This window comes from Pteropus alecto, unplaced genomic scaffold, assembly GCF_000325575.1.
Source record: "Pteropus alecto unplaced genomic scaffold, ASM32557v1 scaffold359, whole genome shotgun sequence".
Lineage (NCBI taxonomy): Eukaryota > Metazoa > Chordata > Mammalia > Chiroptera > Pteropodidae > Pteropus > Pteropus alecto.
This window is the reverse complement of record NW_006443119.1, coordinates 712904-739453: the sequence shown is the minus strand read 5'-3', so window position 1 is coordinate 739453 and position 26550 is coordinate 712904. Positions and strand designations below refer to the sequence as shown.

The window sequence follows — 26550 nt, the reverse complement described above, 5'->3', positions numbered from 1 at the left end:
CAGTTTAGGCAGAAATCTTCATTATGAGTCTAGCTGAACCCGGATCTGCATGGAGTTAACTCTGGGGCTTTGTTGGAATCTGCAAAAGGTTTATTATTGAAGACAAAGAAAGCACAACTTACTTCCATTTATTTCCATTCAGGATTTATACCAGCTCTGTGCTAGGTGCTGGGATGTAACAGCAAATAAGACATGGTCTTGGACTTGTGGCGCTTGTGCCCTGGCAGGGAAGACAGTTGTAAATTGCTAATTACTATACACTGTGCTGAGTGTTAATAATGGAGAGTGTATATAAAATGCTTTGGAATAGAGCTTATGAATTAGAGGAACTGTGTTCTCAGCCTTTTATTCAGAGAAATGTGCCATTTACTAATAAAGAACTGGGGTAGGGTTTTTTCCCCCCTACAAGTTGGGGAAGTTACTCTGTTGTAAAGGAAAATGAAATTTCTGAGGAAATTAGGATCAACCGGACTACTGTATTCTTTCATGTCTTTTACTCTAAATGTATTTTAATGTTTTAAAAATGTATTTTAAAATAAATTTTGACACAATTCCTGTCCAGAAAGTCTAGAGATACGTAAAATAATTTTAAACTATTTTCTATAATGTCCTTAAAAAATACCAACAAACAATACAATACGTAATTGAGTGCTTTTCTCTGACGGAACCCACAGCACTTTGCTTTTGCTTTCTCGCTGATTTTTAAAATCAGTAATAACTTTTTGGGACATTAAAATCATGACTAATTCTACAAAAGAAATATCACTGCAAATCAGAGAGTATATTCAGGGTCTAGAACCCAGGTCTCCCAAATCCAGGCTAATTTACTTCTGCCAACTGCGTTTGGCCCAAGTCTATCCCATGACTGTGGAACCAGACTGAACAAGAGCTGAGTTTTAATGTTCTTTTTTTTTTAGTTTTTATTTCATTTAGTTGAGTGTATTTTTACTGTCAGCTGACTTTGCTCTGAATTTTCTTCTTGCTGACAAATTCTGAGCACACCCATCTATGAGTTTGAACAGTAGAGAGTTTTTTCAGCAGTGAAATGAGCAGGCAGCCTTTAACTGTAGACATACTGTTCATTGTGAAGCATTTACTTCTTTTTGTCTCTTTCTAGGATTGAGTAAAAGCAGCTGGGAAAATTCTTTCTACTTATATTGTTTGAGACATGGCCTTCAAACTTATCACAGTTTCTCAGATGAGGAAAGTGAAACGTAGAGACCCAAATCTTCTGACATATGCAGATATCCTGCTCCTGTCCCTAACATCTAAATGATGGCACTGATCTATTCACAAGTTCAGAGCATGTGGTCAGGGTTTTTTTGATTAATGTTTGTAAGCCTCAGGCTTTTTGTGTTTTGGTGGGGCATTTGCATTTTACTTTATTTGGAAAATTCAAGTTGAGGGAGTCATTTAAGAAGAGTCTTGGAAGCCTTGAACCCTCTAAAAATAAAAAAGCTCACATTTCTTTTCTACTTTGGCTCTCTGTTGGAGAACACTTATGTCATTAAAAACACCGTAGTTTGCTTATCTAATTTCTACTTCATGTTCACTTTAATGGCTTCCCATCGCTCTTAGGAAAAATTCCATTCTTCTTCAGACTATTTGCAGTACTCTCCAGGGCTTGACCCCTGCCTGTCTTTTTAATCAGTCTCATCTTTTTTTCACTCTCCCATTTAAACTCTGTGCTCTAGCTACTCCGAATTTCTTGGATTGTTTCAATTCCATGGCTTCCTTGCCTCTGGGCCTTTGAACATGCTGTTCCCTCTGGGCTGGAGCTCGTTCCCTATCCTCCTCCTCTGGCTCACTGTAATCCTCCAGGTCCTCTGGTAACCTGTCACTGAGCCCTTGACCAGCGTAGGCTTGTCTACTGTATGTTCTTACAGTGCCCTCTTTTCCCCAGATACTGGGCTCATCACATGACAATTACTTTTTACAATCTGTCTTCTCTGGTAGACTAGTCCTCGGGAAGGCAGGCCCAGATTCAAGAGAAAGGAGGCTGGTTAAAATTACTGTGAGTTCGATTTAAAAGACTTTTTATTAGACTGGCATTTTGCAGCATTTTAAAATTTATGAATTCCTTTCAACGTAATATAATTTTGTGAACCCCCCCACAGGAATTTAAAAAATAATGTCACTTTTATAAATTATGATAAAGAGGGGAATTCAGGTAAAACATTTTCTTTTATATCAATGTTATTAAAATTATATGATACAGCTTATATTAATATAAACTTAATATTTTAATAGCCTCCATTATGTAACTTTTTCTTTTCTCATTTAACGAGCAATGTGTACTATTTAATCAATTTAAGTAAATTTTGTAGGAATAGTGTGATTTGTCGCAATAAATTTAAAAATAAAATATCATGCTTAGTTTGGGACCAAGTACACCTTAAAATAAAGTTGGAAATGTCATGAGTTGCATTGCCATGACGGCCGTTAACCATGTGAAGGCCCCAGGAGACTTGAGCGAACTGCTGGGGTTTCACAGTCTCCTGCATGGTCTGCAGCCTTAGAGATGCAGGTGGAAGTGTTAGGAGAACAGGTTTCGAATTCCGCCCAGGGATGGATAATGTCTATCATAAATCCCACAATGGTTACTAGTCAACATTTCCAGAGAGGACAGGTTATTGCTGCTTCCTTCTTTGTCACGAAAAGAGCAGAAGATACAGATGACACGGGAGGGAAAAAGGAGAGACACTGAAACCGTGGCCTGGCTCTGTGCGCCACTTGTGCCTCTAATTGCCATTGGGCCTCACTCATCAGTGACAGAGGGGTGGTCCTGTGCTCTCCATGCTTCCCAGGGCCTCTTGGAAGTGGAAGAAGCAGATTGTGCCACTTGCTTACTGACACTACTGGGTGTTGATGTGGTCGGTTGGAGGTACAGGTGATACATGTGTCGCCAGTGCTCTCAGGGACCCTTTTTAATCTCATTAGCCTCTGTGACTCTGTGACCTTGGTTATTGCATGTTCAGAAAGTGTCAGCTTTTTTTTGAAAGTGATATTCTTATTTTCTATGTGGAGTGTTACCAAAGACCATAACACTTTCTCATTTGCTGGATGCTATCAGACTCTGGCCTCTGGATTAGGGAGGCGATATTGAAAAAAAATATTATACTGGGAAATGGTATTTAGGAAAATGTTGCTAATTTTTACTCTCATTTGGGAGCCTCATCTTCACACTCTTTGGTCAGCCCTGGGCAATTAAAACTTTTGTTCTAGTAAAGTTGCCTCCTGAAAAGGTTTCATTAATTATGAAAAATACCCTGTGGGCATTATATTGTGATTTCTTTTGTGGCTATCATAAATAATGGGGCAAAAACACTTGTCAAAATATAGCAGAGCTGATTAGATAATGCATCTCTCCTTTGATTTTTGGTTGGTTTTCTGTTTTAATTTTTAAAGGAATAGCTATTGCTTTCTTAAGAAATAGGAAGTGCTCATTTAAAAAAAATTCAAGAAATACTGAATAGTACGAAGTCAGCAATAAATTGTTCCAACTTCCATTACACCAGAAGAGCTCTTCATTCATTTATTCATTCGTTCATTCAGTGAGTGTTCATTGAGTGCGTACAATGTGTCAGGCACTGTGGTACCAGGGTTCATCAACGAATAAAAGCAAAGTCCCTGCTATCTTATTTTTGTGGGAGGAGAAGATGATAAACAAATACCTAAATAGATCTATAGGTGTCATGAAGAAAATAAAATAGAGTAAGGGCATAGAGAGTGTCAGGTTCTCTTTCACACAGAGTGACCACAAAGGCTGCTCTGAGCAGGTGACATTTGAGCAGAGCTAAGTGAAGTTAAGGAGCTAACCATTTGAATGTGGGAGGAAGCATATGCAGAGGTAAGAGTGTGCTTGGCATTTCTGTGATCAGAGAGGCCAGTGTGGCTAGAGACCTGTGAGTAAGGATGAACATAGCAGAGAGACTGGAGAGATAGCCAGGGGCTAGTCCATGTCAGGCTTTAGAAAGCTTTCAGCTTTTCTCCGGGTGTTGGAAGGCGATGAGCAAGGAATAGATTACAGGGGAGCACGAGTGGCCGTAGCAGGACCAGTTAGGAAGCTCCCACAGTAATTCAGAACAAACCCATGCCAAATTGGACTAAGTCAGGAATGGTGGAGGGGATAAGTGGTTGGATTCTGGGCACATTTTGAAGATAGAGCTGGCAGGATTTGCTCATGAATTGAATTAGGACTTTGAGAGAGAGTAAAGAGTTAATAATAGCTCTTAAGGTTTTGGCTTGGCAGATGAATGGTGGTGCCATTACTGAAATAGTGAACATGAGGGTCAGGGTGGGTGTTGAGCTCAGGTTTGGGGGTGTTAAATTCTAAGTACCTATCAGCCATCTAAGAGGAAATGTTAAGTCATTTATAGGAGGCAGGAGTTCAGGAAGAGGTCTAGACTGGAGATACACCAGGCATGGAACTGGAAGAGGTCTGCTAAGAAGCGAGTAGAGATGGAAAAGAGGTCCTGAGCCTCAGCCCTGGGGTGTTTCAGCATTTAGAGGTTGGGAAAGAGGAGGAGGGTCCAGCAAAGGACATTAAGAATGTGTGTCCAGGGGGCATATTAGGAGAGGATACGGTTCTGGGGCCAGGGAGTGATCCCTTCTGTCTAGTCTTGGTGGTGCTAGAGGGAGCTGAGTCTGAGAATTGGTGGTGTTTGGCAGTATGGAGGTCATTACCACCACGACAAGAGTGGAAGAAGCAAGAGCTTGGTTACAGTGGGCTGGAGAGAATAAAGGAAGAGAGGAAGTGGAAGCAGGGAATATGAACAACCATTCTGAGTTTAATTGTAAGGAGAAGGCTGCATGAAAAAGTGGCTGGGGAGGAAGGGGAAAATCAAGAAAAACAATTTTTTTAATAAGACAAATATAGCATGTTTATTTGCTTATGGGAATGATTCAATAGAGAGGGGAAATGATGATTCAGAAAATACAGTTGACCCTTGAACAACATGGGTCAACCGACCCCCATGAAGTCGAAAATTCGCTTAAAATTTTCGACTCCCCCAAAACTTAACTGTCATACTGTTGTCCCTAGGTATCCACGGGGCATGGGTTCTGGGACCCCCAGGGGAGACCAAAATCTGTGGATGCTCAAGTCCTTTATATAAAATGGTGTATAACAATACATATAGTTGGTCCTCTGCGTTGGATTCCAGTCATAGGTTAAAAATACTATTTTTGACCCCCAGTTTGTTGAATTTGCAGATGTGAAACCTGGAGATATGAAGGGCCAACTATATGTTTATTGAATAAAATCTGTGTGTAAGCAGATCTAAGCAGTTCAGACCTGTGTTGTTCAGAGGTCAACTGTAAGTGTATAATTTTAGGAGCAAAGGCCTTGAGAGATCGAGAAAGGATAGCTTTCTCGTGTGCAGGTGGATAGATAAGGCTAGGACAGGACCTGGGTAGGGAAGGCGGGTAGGAGGGTAAGGTTGTGGATTGGTGATGGGGCACATGGACTTTCTCTTCCAGTGTTCACATTTGGTACCCATAAACAGAAAGGTAGCTAGTGAGGATGAAATAATTTTATAAGAATGGCATTATGCCGTATGTGCTTTAAAATAAAAACAATTGAATTTAATTTTACTTGAGTTTAACAGAAGAGAAAGAAGCAAGTGTAAATGAGGGAACTGTTAAAATTCAGATAAGTGTTTCTTCAGATAATAGTTCCTGTAAGTTCTCTGTAAGGTTAAGAAAATAATTATGGAAATCATTTGGAGGCTGAGGTCATTATTAATATTTTTAACTAAAATTTCAGCTAGACCTTTACTTTTAGACAGAGCGACTGATTCCTCGCCTAAGGAGGATTAGGTGATTCATTTTCTTACACTTCTTTGTACCTTTCTTCCCCATCTCCCAATTTTCGTAGCTTATCTGGATTCTTTTCCTTGGCAGGGTTTCTAACATGCATTCTGACCTGCATGCTCCCATTTTTTGGTGTTGGTGCTGTAGCTGCTGCCTGCAGCTATGGCTTCTCTATTCCTGTGGGTTTTGTTTTATCTTTTGGGTGCAGGATTTCTGTTTCTCAGGAGGAGTTAATGGATGGATGCTCGCTAGACTGAGATTTTTCAAATGTGAGAATGTCTGAGCTATTTTCCACTTTTTTATACTTGCCTCAGCTTGGATCACAGTGGCTCTTCCTCAGATTTTTTTTTTTTTTTTTAAAACATGGCTCCATTATCTGGCCTCTAATATTGCCATAGAGAAATCTGAGACCCACCCCGAGTTTCCCCTCTATTTTGTTAAAAGAGTTGCTTTTTCGCCATTGCTTCCTAAATAATTCTTTATCCTTGAAGTTTAAAAGTTTAAACATTGTATGTCTTGATGTGGATTGTTTTACATACATTTCTCGATATATAGTATGCCTTTTCTATCTGTGGATTTAGTTTTTCCGTTATTTTAAGGAAATTGCCCTATGTTATATCTCTGGATTATTTTTTTCTGTTCCATTTATCTTCTTTTGTATTTCCTATGAGTCTCTTAAGGCTTTTTTTTTTTTTAAACATGCCATTAATTAGGTTAAAAATCTTTATGAAAAATTTCAAACCTACGCAAAGTAGAGAGATGTATTATGAACCCCTGGGTACCATTACCCTGCTTCAATAGTCCTCAGCTCACAGCCAGCTTGTTTTGTGTATCCCCCACCTACTCCCACTCCCCTCCATTACTTTCAAGCAAACAGCAGGCATTATTCATCCTTGAATATTTCAGTATTTATCTCTAAGATAAGAACTCTTTAAAAAAAAACCCATAACCATAAATAAGGTTCATCTATTCTGTTTACAATCAGTTTATTAAATCCATAACAACATTGTTTGTGTTAGGTCAGCACCCTCTTTGTTGCAGAGGTACAGTAAACAGTAACTACAATTGCTGAGCCTCAAAATCAGGAGGACAAAACTCAGAGGACAGGCCAGGGAACTCTCCCTGATGCAGAACGGTGACACGTTGGGTTGAGCAACAATTACAGGAGTTGTGGAGACAGGAAGTGCCCACCAGTTTTTCAGTGTTCTCTGAATTTCTAGTGCTCACGTGAACTGTGGAGGGCATGGAGTAGGACCCAGAATGTACACTTTCTTTTCCAGCAAGAAGCGAAACTTAGGCCCTTTCTGATTTAATAATAACCACAAAGAAGGAGTTGGGTGGTTTGAAGACTCTGTGTTCTAGTTCTCCTTTTGGTGGTCATGTGGTTTATTCCAGAGCTTTTTAATATGCAGGTCAAGATCTTCTAGTAGGTCATGAAATCAAATTAGTGGGCCACAACTAGCATTTAGAAAGATTAGAAAATATCAGAGTTTATGGCATGTAGTAAGGATATGTGTTGTTTCATGAAATTTTTATTTCCTTTGTGTGTGCGTGCATGCATGCGTGTGCTTGTAAGAGTTTGCGCTAATTTCTTCAGTATAATTCCTTTCACTTTCTATACCTACTTGTTCAGAAAGTTAAAGGATCAAAGAATTCATGAGAGAAATTTTATTTCTGTATTTAACAACAACATATATAGTGCTTACATGTGTCAGAAATTGTTCTAATTACTTTATGAATGTTAACTCATACAAACCCTGTGAGGTAGGTACTATTATTGAATTTTTACAGATGGAGACATTGAGGCACAGAGAGGTTAAGTAACTTGTCCCAGGGTCACATGGCTAGTAAATGATAGAACTGGCACTTTGAGCCCAGGCAGTCAGGTTCCAGGGTCAGAGTTTGCTTTGCTGTCTCTCCAGTTGATAGCATTTCTAGGTGGTGGCATGGACTTTTTGTTGCTATTGCCTTCAAGAAGAAATGATAAAAAAGCATTTTTCCACTTTACCCCAAACACATACACTTAAACTTTCAGAGTTAATACTGTGAGAATGAAGACTTTTGTTTGATAAGTTAAAAGGATCCTTTTTATTAACCAATCAATATTGCGAGCCTAGAACTATAGAATTCTAGCATGAAAGACAAGTCCATATCTCAGCCTTAAACAAGTGTGGGAAAATGGTGAAAAGCACTGATTTTAGAATGAAACACATGTGGATCCAAATCCTGCCATGATCTGTAACAATCTAGGTGACCTCATGGAATTTTTACTGATCTCTCTGAACCTCAGTGGTCCTTCATCTGTGAAGTGGGTGGAATCATAGGTAGGTACCAGGCTGTCGTAAGTGTTTTTTATATAAATTATCTCTTTTACTTTTCTTTCTAGTCCACTCAAGTGATTGTTACAAACTCCATTTTATAGAAAATAAAACAGATTTAGAGAGATTAAGTGTCTCGTTCAAGGATATACAACTAGTAGATGACAGCTAGAATTAAAGCCCAAGTCTTTCTGAATACAGAGTTTATGCTTTTAAGCACTCTGCTTTACTGCAAACATATCCCATTGGGATGTTTTGAAGATTAAATGGGACAATGTACCTTTACACTTCAATGGTGACTCAATTTACTATGTGCTTTCTTGGCACATACTAAGCACTTAGTAAATGGTATCTGTGATAACTCTTGAATATTTTAAGATGCGCCTGCCTAAGACTTTTGTGGAGACAGTTTACTTTTCCATAGAAAATAAACTGGTCAGCCAAATCAGTTCTTATAACCAATCAACCACTTAACATATATATTGAGTTCTTGAAAAATAATTGGTTAGCTGTTTTCAGGGATCTGCTAAGCACATACTTTCATTGGAATCCCTTTCATCAAGGAAGAGACTGTCCACCCAGCATCTAGAACAGTGCCCAGTACATGGTAAGTGTCTTAGTCTGAGTTCCCTAGAAAATAGAGCCAGAGGCAAAGCTTATATTTTATTTGGGAGTGACATCCTAGGGAAACAGGAATGAAGAGAAAAGGGAAGTAAGGAAGGAGAGCAAATATAAGGGACTGCTTATAAGCCAGCCACAGCTTCATGAGGGAAGCTGATTATTTGGTCTTGTGGGACATCTTCAGAGAAACTATGTGAAGCTACTGCATCTCTGAATAGTCCGCTGGGAGAAGGAGGGAGAAGATTTCATTTGCCGGCTCCCATCTCCTATTGTCAAGGGTTAACTTCATGGAGCTTCAACTCACCTATACTTCTTGGTCACATGGCTGGTGGCTGAGCAAGTTCCTCTAAATCTCCTGCCTCAGTGACAACAGGGAAACCCTGGAGTGGGAATCTAGAGGCATGCAGCATGGATATAAGGCAAGCATGGTTAGGCTGGCCCACCAACAGCCATTGCAACTTAAGGTAGTACAAGCTGTTCCAGCCAGTCAGCAAAACAGCTGTCTTCATTTTGGGTGATATAAACTGGATCCAGCATAGCAGGCTTTCAGTAATGATAGACTGAATTGCCAAAGTTAAACTTTTGGCCCCGCTATCTTATTTAGGTGATTTGTAGTTACTGACTCTTATGTTTCATTTGTTCCATACTCAGTCTACTTTCCTATCTCCTCTTCCTTTGCTTTGCTTTCCACCTAAATTGGGGTGTCCCTTTGTCTAGGCCAACTTTTCTTTCATGCTACTTGTTTTCTGTGGGTAGCTGCATTCACTTCCACGGGTTTTCATACTCACATCTACTTGCTGTTGGCTCCCAAATGTCTATTTCCAGACTTGACCTCTCCTGGGAACTCTAAACTAGAGAATAAAACTGCCTTTTCAGTTCGAAGTTCCACAGTTACTTGAAAGGACAAGTGAATTTCTTTGTCTTCTGTAATCATCTTCGTCCCTCTCCCCAATAACGAATAGGTGCTTGGTGAATGCTCGTTGAACTAAATCTGAAATAATGTGCCAGTACTGTATGCCATGCTGGGTCCTGCACAAAATGAAGCAAACCCTCCAGAGCCAGCTCTCTGGGAATTTAGGATCTGGATTTTAGTATTGATTTGGTTTGTTTTCTGTGCAATTATGCTAGAGCCTTGAGCAATATACAGTTTACCATTGCTCATTACTTTAATGGATATGTTGAAATTGACATTTGGTGTTTTCAGGAGTTATTGGTAGGGAATTACTTGGGCTTTTACAATCCTGTGCTGTCCTTCTGCTTCTCAAGTCTGTTTGTTACCTGTGTCCAATTTACAGATCCCTTTTGAATTGTGTTTGTATCTGATCTACTCATGGTGCATGTGGGCCCTCTCTTGCTTTTACCCCCACTCTTCTGAGTAAACCTTGAAGGCACAGTGTTCTACTCACAGCCTCCTAAGTTTAATCTGCCCATTTCTGCCTCCTTACCTTTGCTCTAGTAAGCACAACCCTGCTTCCTTATCACCTTTACATCTCAACTAAGGCCTCAAGACTAACTCCAGTTCACTCTGGTTTATACTGATCATCTTCTCTCTGAGCATGATCTGAGACCATCGTTTTGGCACTTAGCATACACTGTCTTAAAATGTTGAGTATTTTTACATTTAGTCCCTTTTTTTCTAATTGAGAGCAAGATAATGTCTTAGATTGTGTGTTCCAGTGGTTCATCACTTAGATCTTTGCACGGAGTAAACATAAGATCAATACAATATTTGCTGGATTTGTTGGTTGATAATTGTGGTCTTTGGGAAATGACTTCCAGTTTGCCTCCAGCAATGAATCAGGGCATCAGACTAGGTAACATTTCCCAGAGGAGCTGTTGGTCATCTTATTCCAGATCTTTAGTTTGTAGTACAAGTTAATTCTAGATTTTGGGAATTCTGTTTCTTAAACATCTCAGGCAAGGCCTAGGAGCTAAAATTACCACTCTGGCATTTGATGTGACAGCTCGTTCATTTGGGAGCCTTTTGTCTTTGACTTTCTATTGAGTCACTTGAAAGAGCCAAGGCAGCTTGCCAGAACAATTGTGATGATTAAAGTTCATTGAGATATCTGTACCCCTTCACACTCTCTAGCCTCATCGGCTTTATGAGGTTGCTTTCTGTGGCTTCATTTGGAGGCTTGAAAGTTAATGGATGACTGAGCATCCTTTTGAAACTCTTAAAGCCATTTTTCTTCTCTTCCTTCCCACTGGTGGGTTTCTGTTTGTCTCCAAAGCTGTGCACATTGTTTTTAAGTAGTGTGGAGTTAATGCAAGGGGAGGAGAGGTTCTTTCTTTCATAACTTTGGGACAACCTGCTGCACAAACTTAAAATTCAACAGAGAGAACTATAGTCAAAAGTAATATGAGGGAGTCCAGGACTCCAGGTCACCACCCCTCCTTCCTCCCACCAAGATGACTGTCTTACCTTTGAACCCAAAGATCTCTATCACATGTTCAGTTTGCTAATCATTGGATAGGGAGGCAGTTTGGAATCCATAGCTTTAGGATCGCTGGCCTGAAAGCCTGTATTATTGCTAATGATTAGTGTTAGTCTGTACAGGGATTTTCCACTCGTGGAATTCTCTTACTCATTGGACCTCTGGACCATTTAGTCTGGATTGCTCATTAACGCCAACTCTATCTTATAATCTAGAAGACCAGGAATCCGTCCAGCAGACTTTTTCTACTCTGATCTTCCTTCTGCTCCATTTTTATCATGGCACAAACTTTCTCCAGCTTTATTTTTTTTTTTGCTTGAAATCCAGACTACTCTGTTAGCCTTTGGAGCTGCTCCTCCCTATGCACCCTTATCTCTGACCAGGCCCCGGTGTCTCCCTTTGTTCTAGCTAACCGTCCTCCTCACGACCTCACAAAGAGGCCACGCTCCAACATTCCATCTCTTGGCTTACAGTTTATCTTCTCTGGAATAATGTCTTCTTACCCTTCCATTTACCGAAATTCTGCCCGTCCTCAGAATACTAGTTCACACTTTTATCTCGTCCCTTCTCTCTGTCTTTCTCCTCTCCTTTCTTCCCTCCACAAGTTTAAGACCTACTGTATGCCAGGTGTTGTTCTGGACCCCAGAATAGATTGGTGAACCAAACAGACAAATTGCTCCCCCAAGGAGTATAGTCTTCCTCAAGAAGCCTTACTTTAGTGAGGTTAGTCCTCATTGCTCGTTCTGAGTTCTCAAAACTGTTGCTTACAGTATTTATTCTTAATTTCATGTACTTACAGTACACAATATCATAAAAAATTTTAGGAAATCAAATGTCTAGCACAATTATGTAATATATAAATATATAATTTTTGAAAATGTATATTTTTATCATATCTTCACAATTAGATTGTAAGTTCCTTGAGAACAGGAACCTTCATGTTTCTGAAACTTCAGAATCCCTCATATCCATTAGGTTTCCTTTGTTTGCAAGAGGACAAAAACCCCATGTAAACTATTTTAGGCAAAAAGGTGAGTCTGCTTCTGTGACGGAAAGGTGCAGGGATGGGGCTGGCATTGACTGTGACTTGATTCACGAACTCGTTTCCTTTTTCTGTTTCTCAGCTCTGCTTCTCCAGGTCAGCTCTATTCTCAAAAAAGCTTTCCATTCATGATGGCAAGCTGGTGGCAGCAGTCTCAACTTTCATTGTGCCCAGGTCTTGCAGCTCCCAAACAAGGCCTGGAGGTAACATCTACCATCTTTGGAAAGGGCACAGGTAGAATCAGCATTACTAATATGAATGAGAGTGGGGGAGAATATGGATGCGAGGAGGAAAAACAATAAGTATCTCTCACATCCACACATCCTGGAAGCTTAGTAGTTACTTGTTGGTTGTTTGGATTAACTCATGTTTATTTCTACATCATATTCAATAAGGTAAAGTAATGAGGAAAAAGGCCATTAGTCACTCTCTTTGAGGAAGACTATTTGCTGTTTTCTACTTTACTGAAAGTAGCTTGATGGCCTTTTCTTGGAACACGGACAACTCAGATTAGTAGATAAGTAATACTATATAGTCACTGAAAGCTGTGATATATAGTAAGTGGACTAAAACTGATGCATGTCTCTCTTCTCTCTGCTCTCACGGCACTGTGTGAATACCTTGTTTACTTATCTTATTTCACCTTGTTTTTATAGGGCTTTTTTTTTTTCTCCCTTGTTTTTTCCCTACTGCCTTGCTAACTTTGAGGGAGGACTTTTGTCTTCTTATTCTCAGAGCTCCTGGAAGGTGCTCAAATAAATATTTGCAGTAAGAGTAAGTAAGAAAGAACATTGGCTTGGGAATTCCGTGACCTGGGTTTCAGGCCTAGATCTGCAGCTAAATAGCTGTGTGATCTCTGGCAATTCCTTTCCCTTTTCTACGCTTTGGTTCTCTGCTCCGTCCAACAGAGATTTGTAAGGGCCCTCCCATTACTGAGTTTGTAGAACAGCGAACCAGTAGGGCAAAGAGTAAGACTTGGCAGGGCATTCCAGCATTTTGTTTCCTGGGGGACAGTTTTGAGAGGGCTGATTACCCTTGTGATAAGAGGTCTTGGTAAGAGATATGGAGGATAGAGCTGGATGAAAGCTTCAATTGTCTTCTTATATAACACTTGCTGGGGAGGTACTAGGAATTAATATTCTTCAGATGGCTGAGGTGACATCATGTGTTTGTGAAAGGGCTAAAAGCAGGTGAGACAGATTTTGTGGAAAAAGACTGGCAGGCCCGGTTCCCAGTGGGGAACCTGGGCTGATCTCATGCTTCACACTCTCTGAACAGAACCTGCGGGAGTTGCAGCTCCTATCCCCTAGGTGCTGGCACATCAAGGATAAAGGAAGGACGTGCCTGTGTTACTCTCCAAAGGTTACATCTTTTCCCAGGCTGCCCTCCCACCCCCATTTTCTCCTTAGAAATTGAGTTCCATAAGAGGGGGTTCTGTGCGACTTAATCAGAGAAAATTCCTGAAGGAGAAGAATTTTAAAAGAAGGAAAGAATGGGCTAATATCTCTGGATTGAAAGCTATAGGCTGAAGAAATCCCTCTGTACTCTGCTGGCTAGCGAATTCCTTGGGTGGAATTTGGACAGTGTTCAGAGGACTGTGTCACCTTTTGATTGGCAGGTGTTTTATAATTTAGCATCTATATGATTGTCTATGTGGCAGGTCCATGACTGCTTTCGTTAAATGATCAGTGTCCTATTAGGGCTAGTTTTTCTTCTAATTCCATCCTTCATTTGGCCTGTCAGCATCTTTCTAAAAAGGAAACGAGCCTCCTTCTAACTCCCAGAACAGGTATAGTTAGGATCTTAGCTGTGGCCAAGCACGGACAAAGAGTCAGTACTTCCCAGGGGAAGCTTTGCTGGATGTGTCTGCCGATCCTGACTTGAACTAATACATAAAAACATTCCTTGCCAGGTTTTCATCTGACACCTCGGAATTGATGGGATGATGATCTGCCAGTGCAGTTCAATGTCATGGCCAAGTTTGCTGTCCAGAGTGGCAGCTTTCAAGATTTGTTTTAAGTATACTCAATGCAGAACTGAGATTTGGCCCATAGAAATGGAGAAATGGAAACCAAGAATTCCTTCCTCCTTTTGGTGCCTTGTTTATCAGGCCATTTTCCCCTTAGCTGGCAGAATGGTGCTTAACAGAACGAGCTATTTGGTTGGGTTGAATCTTTTAATGAGATATAAATCACATATCATAAAATTCACCCTTTTAAAGCGTACAGTTTACTGGGTGTTTTGTTTTATTTGAGTATATTCACAAGATTGTGTAACCATCACCACTGTCTAATTCCGGAATGGTAGGGTCAAATTTTGATTTGAATCTTGAATGAAATATCAACCAAAAGTCAACTCTGAAACTCGGAAAATTTGTTCTAAAACTTTTGTCCCTTTTGCAAGGGAAGCTGCAGTTTCTATTTAAGTGTCATTTAAAAGAAAAAACGTAATAGAAAAACAAAGAGTCAGAAGACAGTGAATTTTTATTGGGTTTGTTGCTTGTTTATTTTTATCTGCTACTAATAGATTTATAAATCTTTGGTCTTTGGGTTGGGGCTTATTTCCATGGCTATGTTATAATAAAGAATATTCAGGACAAAAGCAAAAAGACTGTCTTTGCTTTCGTTTTCTTCCTCTTCTTTGTCAAGCCATGCTTCATTAGGGCAGGACTCGGGCCTGTTATTTCTTCTGTCACTGTCACCTAGTACAGTGTCTGCCATATAGTTGGGGCTCAGTAAAGATTCGCTGAATAAATAGGCTGTGTTAGGTGCCCATGGGAGGTCATTTTTGGCATATATCACTCCAAATAGTTCATGGTGACCTTTGTACTTTGGCTTTGTGAATGGTCATGGCATTAATTCACATTCCTGGGATACAGCTGCTTCTGGAAACTGGGAGTGACTTCTTCCCATGTTGCTCTAGCACAGAACCAACAAGGATCTTATCATCCCTAGCTCCCACGAACTCTCATCCAAGTATAACTAGATTTGTAAAGCCTTTTTGAGTTTGTATGGTGAAGCACAATGTGGGTGATGTGAGTGCGTGTGTCTGAGTGTGCACACATGTGCACGTGCATACTTGCCTAAGCACACGATGGAACTATGAGGAATTCCTCCATGTTTTTATAAATTGCCCCTTTCTTCTTTCTGCCCTTGTAGTTTGTGGGTAGGTCAGGGTGCAGAAGGGCCTCCAGCCTGGGCACATGGCCCAGGCATGCTGGCATTCAGTGGCCTATTGTTTCCTGCCCCTTATGTGCATGGACTGGTACAGCCGCCTTCTTGGGGACCATTGTTTGTCTTTGCAGCAGCAGCAAAAGCTTGAAGCATCACATTTTGCCTTGGACAGAGCACTCATTCTGCTTTGGAGCTGCAGGCCTGGAGATGACGGTGGTGGGAGTCTCCCTTAAATGTCTGTGTGGGTGCCCAGGGAGGCTTCTCCTTCCATGCAGGTTGTGTGGGAGGGGAGATGCTCGGTGGTGTCAAATCACAAATCAACTTCAGTGGCAGGTGGTTATCTATTAGCAGAGACTCTTTTCCTGGATCAGGGGTGGGGATATCACTTTCTTGCTTTCTCTGCTCTCTGGGCTGACTGGCAGCCCTCAGGGTGTGCTCACAGGACAAGAAAACACTTCCTCCAGAGCTGCCCTGTAGAGTTGATCTAGGAAGCAGGGAAGGGATCCAGCCCAGTTGTAGACTAGCTGAAATGTAGGCTAGTTAGTGAGTCAGTGGACTGGTCCAAACTGGACTCTAGGGACCTGAATCACTCCTGAGCTGCAAGGTGGAGAAGGGGATGTTTCCAGGGTGGGGGGTGGGGGGGTGGACAAAGAAACTGTGATTTACCTAGAAATGCCTTCAGAGACTCCAGACTCGTGGTTTGTTTCTCTCGTCTCACTATCAACCTCTTTGACAAGTCAGTCAAACCTTAATGAGCTTTTGCCCTGTGTGTACCTAATTGTATGACCCTTTGGTAAATTACTTAACAAGTCTTACTTCAGTTTTTTTCATCTGTGCAATCAGAATAGTTGGGGCTACCTTAGGGAACTAGTTGTGAAGATTAAATGAGATGATGTATAAAGGCCCGCAAAGGGTATCCAGTGAACATATACGCTCCTTTCCTTCAGGGCCTGGAGGGATACCTGAGGGTGGGGTCACTTTGTGTTGTGCTGCCCACTCACTGAGGCACCTGAGAAGGTCAGGATGGGATTCCCTGCTGCTGGATGTGCTTGGGGGCATCTTAGATTAGGTTGGGTATCTCAGAGGCCTCCTCTGCAGTGCTTGTTCCTTGAACAGGACAGGTCTACCACTAGGACTTAATGGATATCAAGGGAATTAGCCTAGACCCCTCTTTTTTTGGCAGAGAGTGGACATCATCCATTCTACCGTATTCCTTTCTGCTCTCCTGGTTAGTGAAAATTATGAAGGCAAAGTCTTAAGTGAACTACAGGTGACTTAGAGGGGCCTGACAGCCCCATTGCCCATCTACATCCTCCTGCACCTTCTGTTACTGACTAGGTACCTTTTCACCCAAAGAAGGCCTGAATCTCATTCAATCGGTCAGTTGTAAGTAATATTGATAAGCATGGCAAGTATCCTCTCCACTCACAGTCTGCCCACCCAATAACTACTACTGTCAGCTACAGCCTCTATCTGTCAGTGGATAGAAAGGGCACAGATGCCTCTAGGAATAGTATCAGTAAGGGCTGTTGCCTTTAAGAGGCCCAGAAATCTCTGGCAAGAACCAGATGCCTGACATGCCCTCTGCGGATCTTCCCCTCCAACACCCTTGTAATCAGACTCCAAAAAACACAGAACAAGAGAGCTTTGATGAGTGATGAGTAGGCGGCTTTTCAGTGCAGCCTTCTGTCTGCTTGAAACAATCCTTCGGTGCTCAGTTTCAGTTCAGGTGAGGTTACTGCAGGCCTGGCTGACATTGGTGGTTGGCAAGGGAGAGGCATGGAGATGAAGAAGGTGCGAACTACATTTACAGATCACCTAAGATCACCTATAAAGGACCAGATACTTGTGCTACATCCTGATATCTATGAAAATTTAAAAAAAAAAAATGAAGGCGGGGATAGATTATGGACCCTTAGCTACTTTAGGGAAAGCCAAATGCATCATTTGCCCATCTTTCATTGCTTCATAATAGGAATACTTGGCAAACCTTGCAACATCACAGCCTTGATCTTGGATTTGCTTGATTTACCCATACCTCTGATGAAAACTAGATCCCCTCTCCCTATGCATTACACAGCATAGACACAAAGCATTGTTACAACTGTACTATTTGGGAATGAATTTGGAGCATGCATAAAGAAAGGCATAATATTACAGATAGGTACTCTTTTTTCCTGAGATTGGAGTCACTGTCACATTCTAATGCATTGTAGCTGAGCAGGCTTGGAGGGGAAGGAGGTAAAAGAAATGGCTCCATTGTGACTGAGATGGGGATAGGGACATAACGTCAGCAGGATACGCACTACAGGCCTTCTCTGAGCTGACAAGCAGTCTGGCTTTGGCAAGCTGCTTCCTGTGTGTGCCAGGTCTCTTGTCAGTAACAAACGCAGTATTGCATTTGAAGCAGATCTGGTTGCAGCTGGAGCTACCACTGCTGCAGTTCCCAAGAGGGCGTTTGCGAGCCCTGTACGAGGACTCTGGCCTTCCAGAAATCTGCCAAGCTGGAACTTAATCAGAAATATTTTTCTAGCTTTGACAGCAGGGGCTCTAAGCATTGGTAAGGATGAAGCAACAGAGATATGAGTGATAGCCATTGGTGAAAAAAATCAGCTTCTTAGAGACTGATTTACATTCTATAATATTGGAAACTATGGAATCTGCTCAACAGTGGGTAGGTTTGCTTGCCTAAAAGTCCTGGTGCTTGTTTCATTTTTTATTACCACCATTTGGCCTTGCGCAGGGCCCTTTCTGGCCCCATTAAAATATCCTGACCTTCACCCTAATTCATGAAGATGTGGAAAAACATTTTGAAATGATGGGAGAAAGTATAAAAAGTAAGAGTTTGGTTTCTAAAGTCAGTCTGTCTGGTTTTGAATCCTAGCTCTACTACCTAATATAATAGCTTCACTTCTTTAAGAGTCAGTTTTCTCATCTTAAAATGGGGATGAAAGTAGTGCCTACCCAACAGGATGGCTGGGAGATAATTCATTAGGCTCTCTGCCAGAAGAGAGCCAACATTCTGGCACTGTGCCAGAAACACAGTAAATTGCTCAATAAATGGTAGCTCTGAATATTATTATCTCTGACAAGCATTTTCTCTTAAATGATTCAACAGATTCCTGGTTTCAGTGTTTTTCAATAGTCTGAAAAGAGTTGGTAGGGTTTAGGCCAGGTTTAGTCATTGTTGGCCAGATTTAGTCATTGTTGTTGTTGTTGTTGTTGTTGTTGTTGTTGTTGTTGTCGTTGTTGTTATTTTATCATTAAAGGCTTTAAGTTCCCCAGAGGACAGGGAACAAGTGAACAGAAGGGGTAAATGATGGCCTGTGTGGTTCTCAGGGATATCTGTCTGACTGTCTTGCCTGGCTTTTGTTGTAGAGATCCGCGCTCAGCTTACAGAGCAGATGAAATGCCTGGACCAGCAGTGTGAACTTCGGGTGCAGCTGTTGCAGGACCTCCAGGACTTCTTCCGAAAGAAGGCTGAGATCGAGATGGACTATTCCCGCAACCTAGAAAAGCTGGCAGAGCGCTTCCTGGCGAAGACACGCAGCACCAAGGACCAGCAATTCAAGTAGGGACTCTGTGGCTGCTACTTTCAAAGATCTTGGGATGGGGGCCTGGATGGAGGGAGGCAGGGTGTGCCACCTAGATCCAGTTGAATTCATGTAACAGGTAACCCAGTGCCTTCAAGTTGGCTGAGGTTTGAGAGTCCTCAGTGACTTCTCCATCACTTACATGCAGTTCATCATCGTGGAGAGATCAGAATATATGATGAGCCATGTTGATAATAACAGCAAACACTTTTGTAGGTTTTCTTATGTGCTATGCATGATTCTAAGGGCTTTACATAATACGTTAACTCACTTAATCTTCACAACAACTCTGTATGTTGGTTATTGTTATATCACCAATTTACAGATGAGGAGACTGAGTCATAAAGAGGTTAAGGAACTTGCCCAAGATTTCTCTGCAGGTAAGTTTTAAGGCTGGGATTCCAACTGTTTCTCACTAAAGCAGTAGTGCTTCCTCTTGGCTGTACATTAGAATTACCTGGGAGCTTGTAAAAGTATCGAAGGTCATACCCCAGGTCAAGTAAATCACACACACACACACACACACACACACACCTCTAGTAATTAAATAGCAGAGCTGGAGTTGAAACGGGCTGGCTCCAGAGTCTTTGTTCTTAATCATTTCACCAAACTGTCTTTAACCAGAACAAATGAATGATGTTGTAGCCATAAGTCTAAATCACTGCCCAGACAGTTGCTAAAGTCTATTCCTCCTACTTTTGTAGTATTTTATACAACTGGCTTCTTCACTCTGTTCTCACTGCCATTGTCCTAGTTTAGATCATCATCATCTTTACCTGAATGATTGCAGTACTTAACTGTGTCATCTACAGCAGAGGTTCTCAATCCTGGCTGCACATTAGAATTCCCTGGAGAACTTTTTTTTTTAAATGTTGAAATCTGGGCCCCACTCCAGACCAATTAAATCAGAATCTCTGGGAATAGGGCCTGAGTAACAGTATGGTATAAAATCTTCCCAGAGGATTCTAACCAACGACCAGCGTTGAGGACTACAGTCTGCATTCCAATCAGCATTGAGGACTACAGTCTACATTCCAGTTCTCCCCATTCCAATCTGCCTGATCCACTGCTATCAGCTTGAGTCTTCCAGGAACACACTGGAGATCAGGCAGCTTCTCTGTGCAGTGGTTCCCCACAGTCTATGTGTCTATGTTCCTGATACTCAAGGTGCAGTCTCCCAATATCAGTACCACCTGGGATGTTGGAAATGCAGAATCTTGGGTCCTACCCCCAGATCTACTGAAACAAGATCCCCAAGTGATTCGCGTGCATATTAAAGTTTGAGAAGTGCTGCTTTATTCACAAAGGCGGACACTCCTTGACTTGGTCCTCTAGCCCCTCTACATCTGGCCCTGACTAGCTTTCCAACCTTATTTCCTGTTTCTGCTCCACTATACCTTAGCCAAACAGAATATTAATTCCAATGGGCCTTTGCTCATCCTGTTATTTGAACTTATGTGTCCATTTTTTACATCTCTGCATATCTAAGCCATATCCATGTTTTAAGACGCATCTCAGATGCAGCCTGTTCCAAGAAACTTTCCTGATTCTCCCAGAAGAAAGAATGTTCTCCCTCTTCTGAATTCTTAGAAGAGAATTATAAGCATTTTATTGGTTCTTTAATTAGGGCATTCGGCACTGTCTGTCTTATATTATCTTCCCTTAGTAGATTGTATAAGCTTTTCTAATTCATCTTTCAGTCTCCCACAGTGCTTAGCATAATATGAGGTATATAATAAATGCTCATTAAATATTATTGGATGTGTTAATGAGGGAATAAATTTAAGAATTAATGCCAAATGTATCTTATTTTCCATTTTTGTTTATTGCCCTAATAATTTGAGACACAAATTATCTTTTATAAACCAGCTCTGAGCAATGACATGGAGGCTAAAATTGAGAAGAACATGTGACATTCTCAGTTTGGCCAGAAGGAGAATTTCCTCCAGATGTTTTGTCCTCAGAGTCCCTTATCTTTCCTAAGTTCTGTTCTCTTTATGATAAGCAATCCTGAGAGGATAAAATGTTATTTTAGTATATGATAAATGAAGATTTGGGGGAGGAATCATGTGCTTTAGAAAAATGATTCAAAGTTAGATTTATTCTGTTAATAAGCTCCTCCTAAGTTTAAAATATTTGGTTTTTACTAATATATCATATACTCAGCTTAAGGACATATTTACTATAAATTAAATTACAGATCTGCTACTCTCTAAATCATCAGAATTGCTCTGATTAAGACCACATACAAGGAATAGTGTTTTTTCCAAGGCTGGAAGAATCGATTTCCTTGATAAAGCTTGTACCTGGTTTCATTTTTACCCCCAAACAACCAATGAGTATTTATTGAGAGCTAGCTCCATATTGTACAAGTATTGGAAGATACAAGATTAGTTTGTTGTGTGTATCCAGAGGGGCCCATAGCTGGGGAAGAAAAGATTTTTAATACAGGAAGCAATTAGAGGATAAAGCAATAATGTTCTCATTAAGAGATCATTGCTTTTATGTAGAATATAGATGTGATAAGAGGTCAGAGGTAAATCATGAGAGATAAAGGATCTAGAATGGTCAGGAGAGTTTTCATGAAGCAAGTGAGACCTAAGTTAGGTTTTAAAAGTAGATTTGTGTAGGAGAGAATAGCATATACAGGTAGGAGGAAGCAGGAATTTTTGGCATTGATGAGGGTACAGGGACTAGTGAGGGATCCAGCTTCATTAAAAGGAAGGTTCTTTTACATTCATTCAACAAATGTCCATTGCATATTCCTTGAACTCCTTCAGGCTAAACATTGTGTCTTAGGATATAGCAGTGAACGAGCACTGCCTCTTCACTTGGCACTTAGAATAGAATGAGGCAGCAGGCATTAAGCAAATCACACGTTTAGAGGAGTTAAGTGTTACAAGACTAAAGTACAAGGTGCTACAAGAACTTGTAAGAGGAGGATGTCTCCACTCATTTTATTGTCACTTTATGGCTAGTTTACTTTAATAGCTTCCTGTCTGATCTTATCCTGAGTAACAATCTACTTATTCAACAAAACTCTCTTAAATACTACTGAGTACTGTACTGTATGCTGATTCCTATGGAGACTAAGATAAGCTCTAGAATCCTGGCTAACAGGAGAGACATGTAAACAATATAATGTAAAAAGGCCTTTAATAAAGGTATGAGCCAAATATTATGAGAACGCAGATATTTTCAAAAACAGTGGAAGATAAGGTTAGATAAGTAGAGTAGGTACCAAATAATGGCTCTTTGACAGATAAGTAGAGTTTAGATTTGATACGGCAGTGTGGTGGTGAGCCCTCTGGGTTTTTGTGTGGGGAGAGAGACATTGGAAAAGATGTGGTAAAAGAAAGAATTTTTGCTATGGCCATGCCACTCTGAACAAGCCCACTCCCGTCTATTCTCGGAAGCTAAGCAGGGGCAGGCCTGGTTAGTACTTGGATGGGAGACCATGTAGGAAGACCAGGTTCTGTATAAAAAGTAAGGGATTGTAAGCTGACAAGGTCCTTGCAATCTGTGAGATCAACCAGGAGTTGCCTCGCCTAAAAAAAAAAAAAGAATGAATTTTTATGTCGGGAGAAGGCCAAGATAGAGGTTTGGGGAGGGAAGGTAATCCGAGCACAATGCGATAGAAAAAAGAGTGGAGGAGAGGGAATATATTCAAGAAACTGGGCAGGACTAGATAACTAATTAGGTGAAGAACTGTAGTGGTCATAGGTGACCCTACATCTCTAACCTGGCAACCTGGAAGAATTGTGGCATCTACGATAGAAGTGGGGATGTTGAGGGAAGACCTGTTGTGAATGGTGAGCCAACCTTGGCCGTGTTGGGTTTGGGGCACTGGGAGGCCTTCGGGCATCCAGGTGGAATGTTGCGCTACTGAGGGAGGAGGTGATGACTGGGACTAGATAGCATAATCTTCAGTATAAAAGTGATTGTGGAAGGTATGAAAGTATATGAACTTGAAGAAGAGAGGAAGCAGAACAAAGAGCTAAAACCAGGACCCAAGGCTGGGGCACGCCTAAATTAGAGAGCACTAAAATTACTGCTAGAAGTTAAAGGTTACCAGAGGGGATGGGGGAGGGAAGGAGGAAGGGAAAGAATGAAAGAGGCGGGGAGACTTTTAAAAAGCAGTTGAAAAGATAGAAGGTAAGGTAGGATAGTGTCATTGGATGGAACTAGAAGTCTTTCAAGTAGAAGATCTATAAAAGTTAATCCCAGCAATTTTTTGTTGATACTCTCCGTGTATAGGGCATTGCGAGAGATGCAGAGATGACCAAAATGAGCTTCAAACCCAAGAACTCAATCCATTAGAGTGAAATGTATGAAATTACTGGGTTTTAGATCAAAAAGTGGTCGTACAGTGGCAATTTCAAATGGTATAGCCTAATAAAAGAGGAGATGAGACATACACACAAATGCACTGAATATGGTGAGGAGATCCGTAAGAGGCTCTAGGCAACTTCCCACTTTCATACATAATTTATTCCCAAAAGTGGACAGAACAGTCAAATGGTTGAATGTCAGATCATAGTTTTATGTGGAGCAGGTGGGCTCTATTACTATAGGCATGCATATGAAATTCTGAATTATACCTACGTGATGTACTTTCATCATTTGGTACCTGGTCTTTGTTCTTTTCACTACAATTAAATCCATGGTATACCTGCTTAAGTCCAGTGAGCATCTGAAGAGTTGCTGATGATTTCTACCCTTGTCTTATTAATACAGTGATGAAACTCTACTCAGCACAACACTAGTAAGGATACTTTCAGTTTTCCATTTTCCACTCATCTCTATGTTGCAAAAGGGAACCAAATATTCTGATGTTTGCATGCACAAGTGTTACTGGATGAGACAACCATGCTACAGAAACGGAAGTGATGCTCGGCAGGCAGCACCTCCAGGTCAAGCTTGAATCATTTGTTAGCAACTGAAATTTGACATTTTGGCCTGGGAAAGGCTTTTCAGATATATACATTTTGGTTAGGATATAGGTGCGGCTGTAATAGACCCCAAATAATAGTGGCTTCCACAGGATAGAGTCTGATTTTCTTCTCACATAATTGTCTAGGCATTAGCCATCCAGGGGTGTGTCAGCCTCCTTATTCCATCTCAAAGAGTGCTGCCCTTGTCTATATGACTCAAGATGGCTCACTGCCACCATGTCCCCATTCCAGCCAATGGGAAAAGCAAAAGGACAAGGAGCAGGTACATCTTTACTCTTTAAAGGTGCCGTCTGGAAGTGGCACATATACCTTTTCAGCTCACATCCTACTGGCCATAACTTAGTCACATGGTTATACTGAGCTGCAAGGGAGGCCGGGAAGTGTAGTTATTCTAGGTGGCCCAAAAGTAGAATTTCTGTTAATATAGAAGAAGGGCAAACATAGTGGGGGACTATAAGCCTCTGCCACATTGTCTGTGATGTGTGAGAGGGCAGGCGGGTGAAAGCCCATGGCCACTCATCCATACAAAGTGCCTCACGTATACACAGAAACAAGATTTGTTCAGGTTGGGGACTGGGGAAGGCTGTATGGAGGTGAAATTCAATGGCTGGGAAATGGAAAAATGAAAGCGCCTGTCTATAAGCTTCATTCAGTTGAGACAATGCAAAAGAAGTAGAAGGAGGAGATGAAGATGGAGGAGGAAGCATTTTGGACAGAGAGAACAGTGATGGTAAAGGTACAGAGTTTGGAAGACAAGGCTGGTGGGTAACTTGTCTGTTTTGCTGAAGAAAGGAATAATAAATGCAATCAATAGTGAAATAAGGCTGGAAAAGTTGGTTAGAGTCCATGAATGCCAGGTGACAGGATTTGGGCTTTATTCTGTTAGCATGAGGGAGCCATTGATAGTTTTTGAGCAAGGAATATAATTACTGCTGTGCTTTGGAAAGGTAACTATGGCAACGACACATAAGATCAATTGGAGCGGAGACACTGGAAGGGAGGAGACCTGTTAGGAAGGTCCGGCAGTTGGCCTAAGGTTAATGGGGACCCAAACTGAAGCCATGCCCTTGGAAATAGAAAAGATGGGCCAAATGTAAGGGCAAGGAGCAAGTGAAGTCAAGGAAGCTAGGACAGAAAAAGGGCAGTGGGTTTCCTGGGTGTCTGGAATGGCAGTTGTACTGTATTTTTATTCAGCCGGTGAAGTGTAGCCTCGATTTTGCTGACTCTTGAACTGATCCCTAGAATAGTTCACTCTCTGCCCAGAGCATCTCAGCGGGCACTCGTCACCTCCCCCAGAGCTGTAGCAGCTGTTGGCCCAGCAATGCCATGAATTTGTCTCCCTGTGCTGCCAGGAGAGCAGCTGCCAGCAGCAGCTCTGGACAGACGTGTCTCAGGGACATGGAAACTATTTAACTTGGGATGGGGTAGGGTGGCCAGGGCCGAAGTCAGTCCACATGGATTCATCCCACCCTTTTCCAGCCCAGTTTCTCACCCTGGCTAGATTTCAGCCTCTCATACTGGGTTAGGTTGGGTATTCTATTACAGTTTTAAGTGACTGCATTTAGGGACAAAGGTTGCTGCTTTTTTCATCTTCTCTTGGACGACTGCTTACCCTGGAAGCCGTTGCCCTGTCACTCTTTGGCTTTGCTTCCTCTTCTGCTTTGCTCCTGCTCACCTTTTGTCCTCTCCCACACTGTGCTCACTGCAGACACCCTCGTTAAAGCCCACACGGCTTTGACTCTGCTGCAAAGTCTGACCCTGTGGTCCCATCATGCCCCTTCTCTTCCCCCTCCCACATAGAGTGAGAGGTGCTGCAGATAGAACTATAGCGATTATTCGATTCTACATTATTCTGCTTTGTTTAAGATAGGTAATATGGCTTCCTCCATCCCTTTGAATTGCGGGAGGACCCCATTAATGTCAGAAATTCTATCTTCTTGGTTTGATTAAGAGGAGAGATAAAATATTATGTAAGGGTAGGAAGTCTTCCCAGGGAAGATGTTCTTGCATTTTCTTTGGCTTCTGAAGAGTATAAATGTATTCCTATTTGTTGTGAGCCTTTGATTGTCTCTTTTAAGTGGAATCTGTGTTAATATTGCCCAGCAGGACTCTAATTGATAATGTGATGGCTGTTTTTTACATAGATTTGCTGTAAATTACCTTTCAGTCATAGCTCACTTGGTTTTGATGTCCTACTTTTAATAGCTCAGTTCTTTTATTTTGAGGTAGGTTTTTTTTTTTCCTGTTGAATTTTTAGAAGAATACTCCTACATTGCTATCCTGCTGTGTTTCTTACAGAGACCTTATACTATTTTATAAGCCACTGCCAACATCTTTTCTTTCATTTTTACAGCTTTTCCTTCTCCTCAACGACAAATATTTGTTGAACATATTAAAGATATTATTCTAGATTTTTAGAGAAGACAGAACCAAAAAAGTAGATGTGGTGGTTCTTTCTACATGAATTTGTAATCTAGTCAGGGGTAAATTATACCTCAGTACAGTAACACAGATCTTCAGAATAAGGCAATATATGATGAGTACCAACTGTGTGCCATAAAAGGGATAATGACACACAGTCAGTGTGGTCAGGAAA

At 41.3% G+C, this 26550-nt stretch overlaps 1 protein-coding gene across 5 annotated transcripts in view; it reads left to right on the top strand.

Annotated features, from left to right (window-relative positions):
* Window positions 1-26550, top strand: part of SRGAP2 (SLIT-ROBO Rho GTPase activating protein 2) — a 224639-nt gene that overhangs the window by 67454 nt on the left and 130635 nt on the right. For all 5 annotated transcript variants that reach the window (XM_015597851.2, XM_006922833.3, XM_015597850.2 and 2 more), the window contains exon 3: window positions 18785-18977. In XM_015597851.2, coding sequence (XP_015453337.1) covers window positions 18785-18977 — 193 coding nt within the window. The remainder of the gene's footprint in view (window positions 1-18784; window positions 18978-26550) is intronic.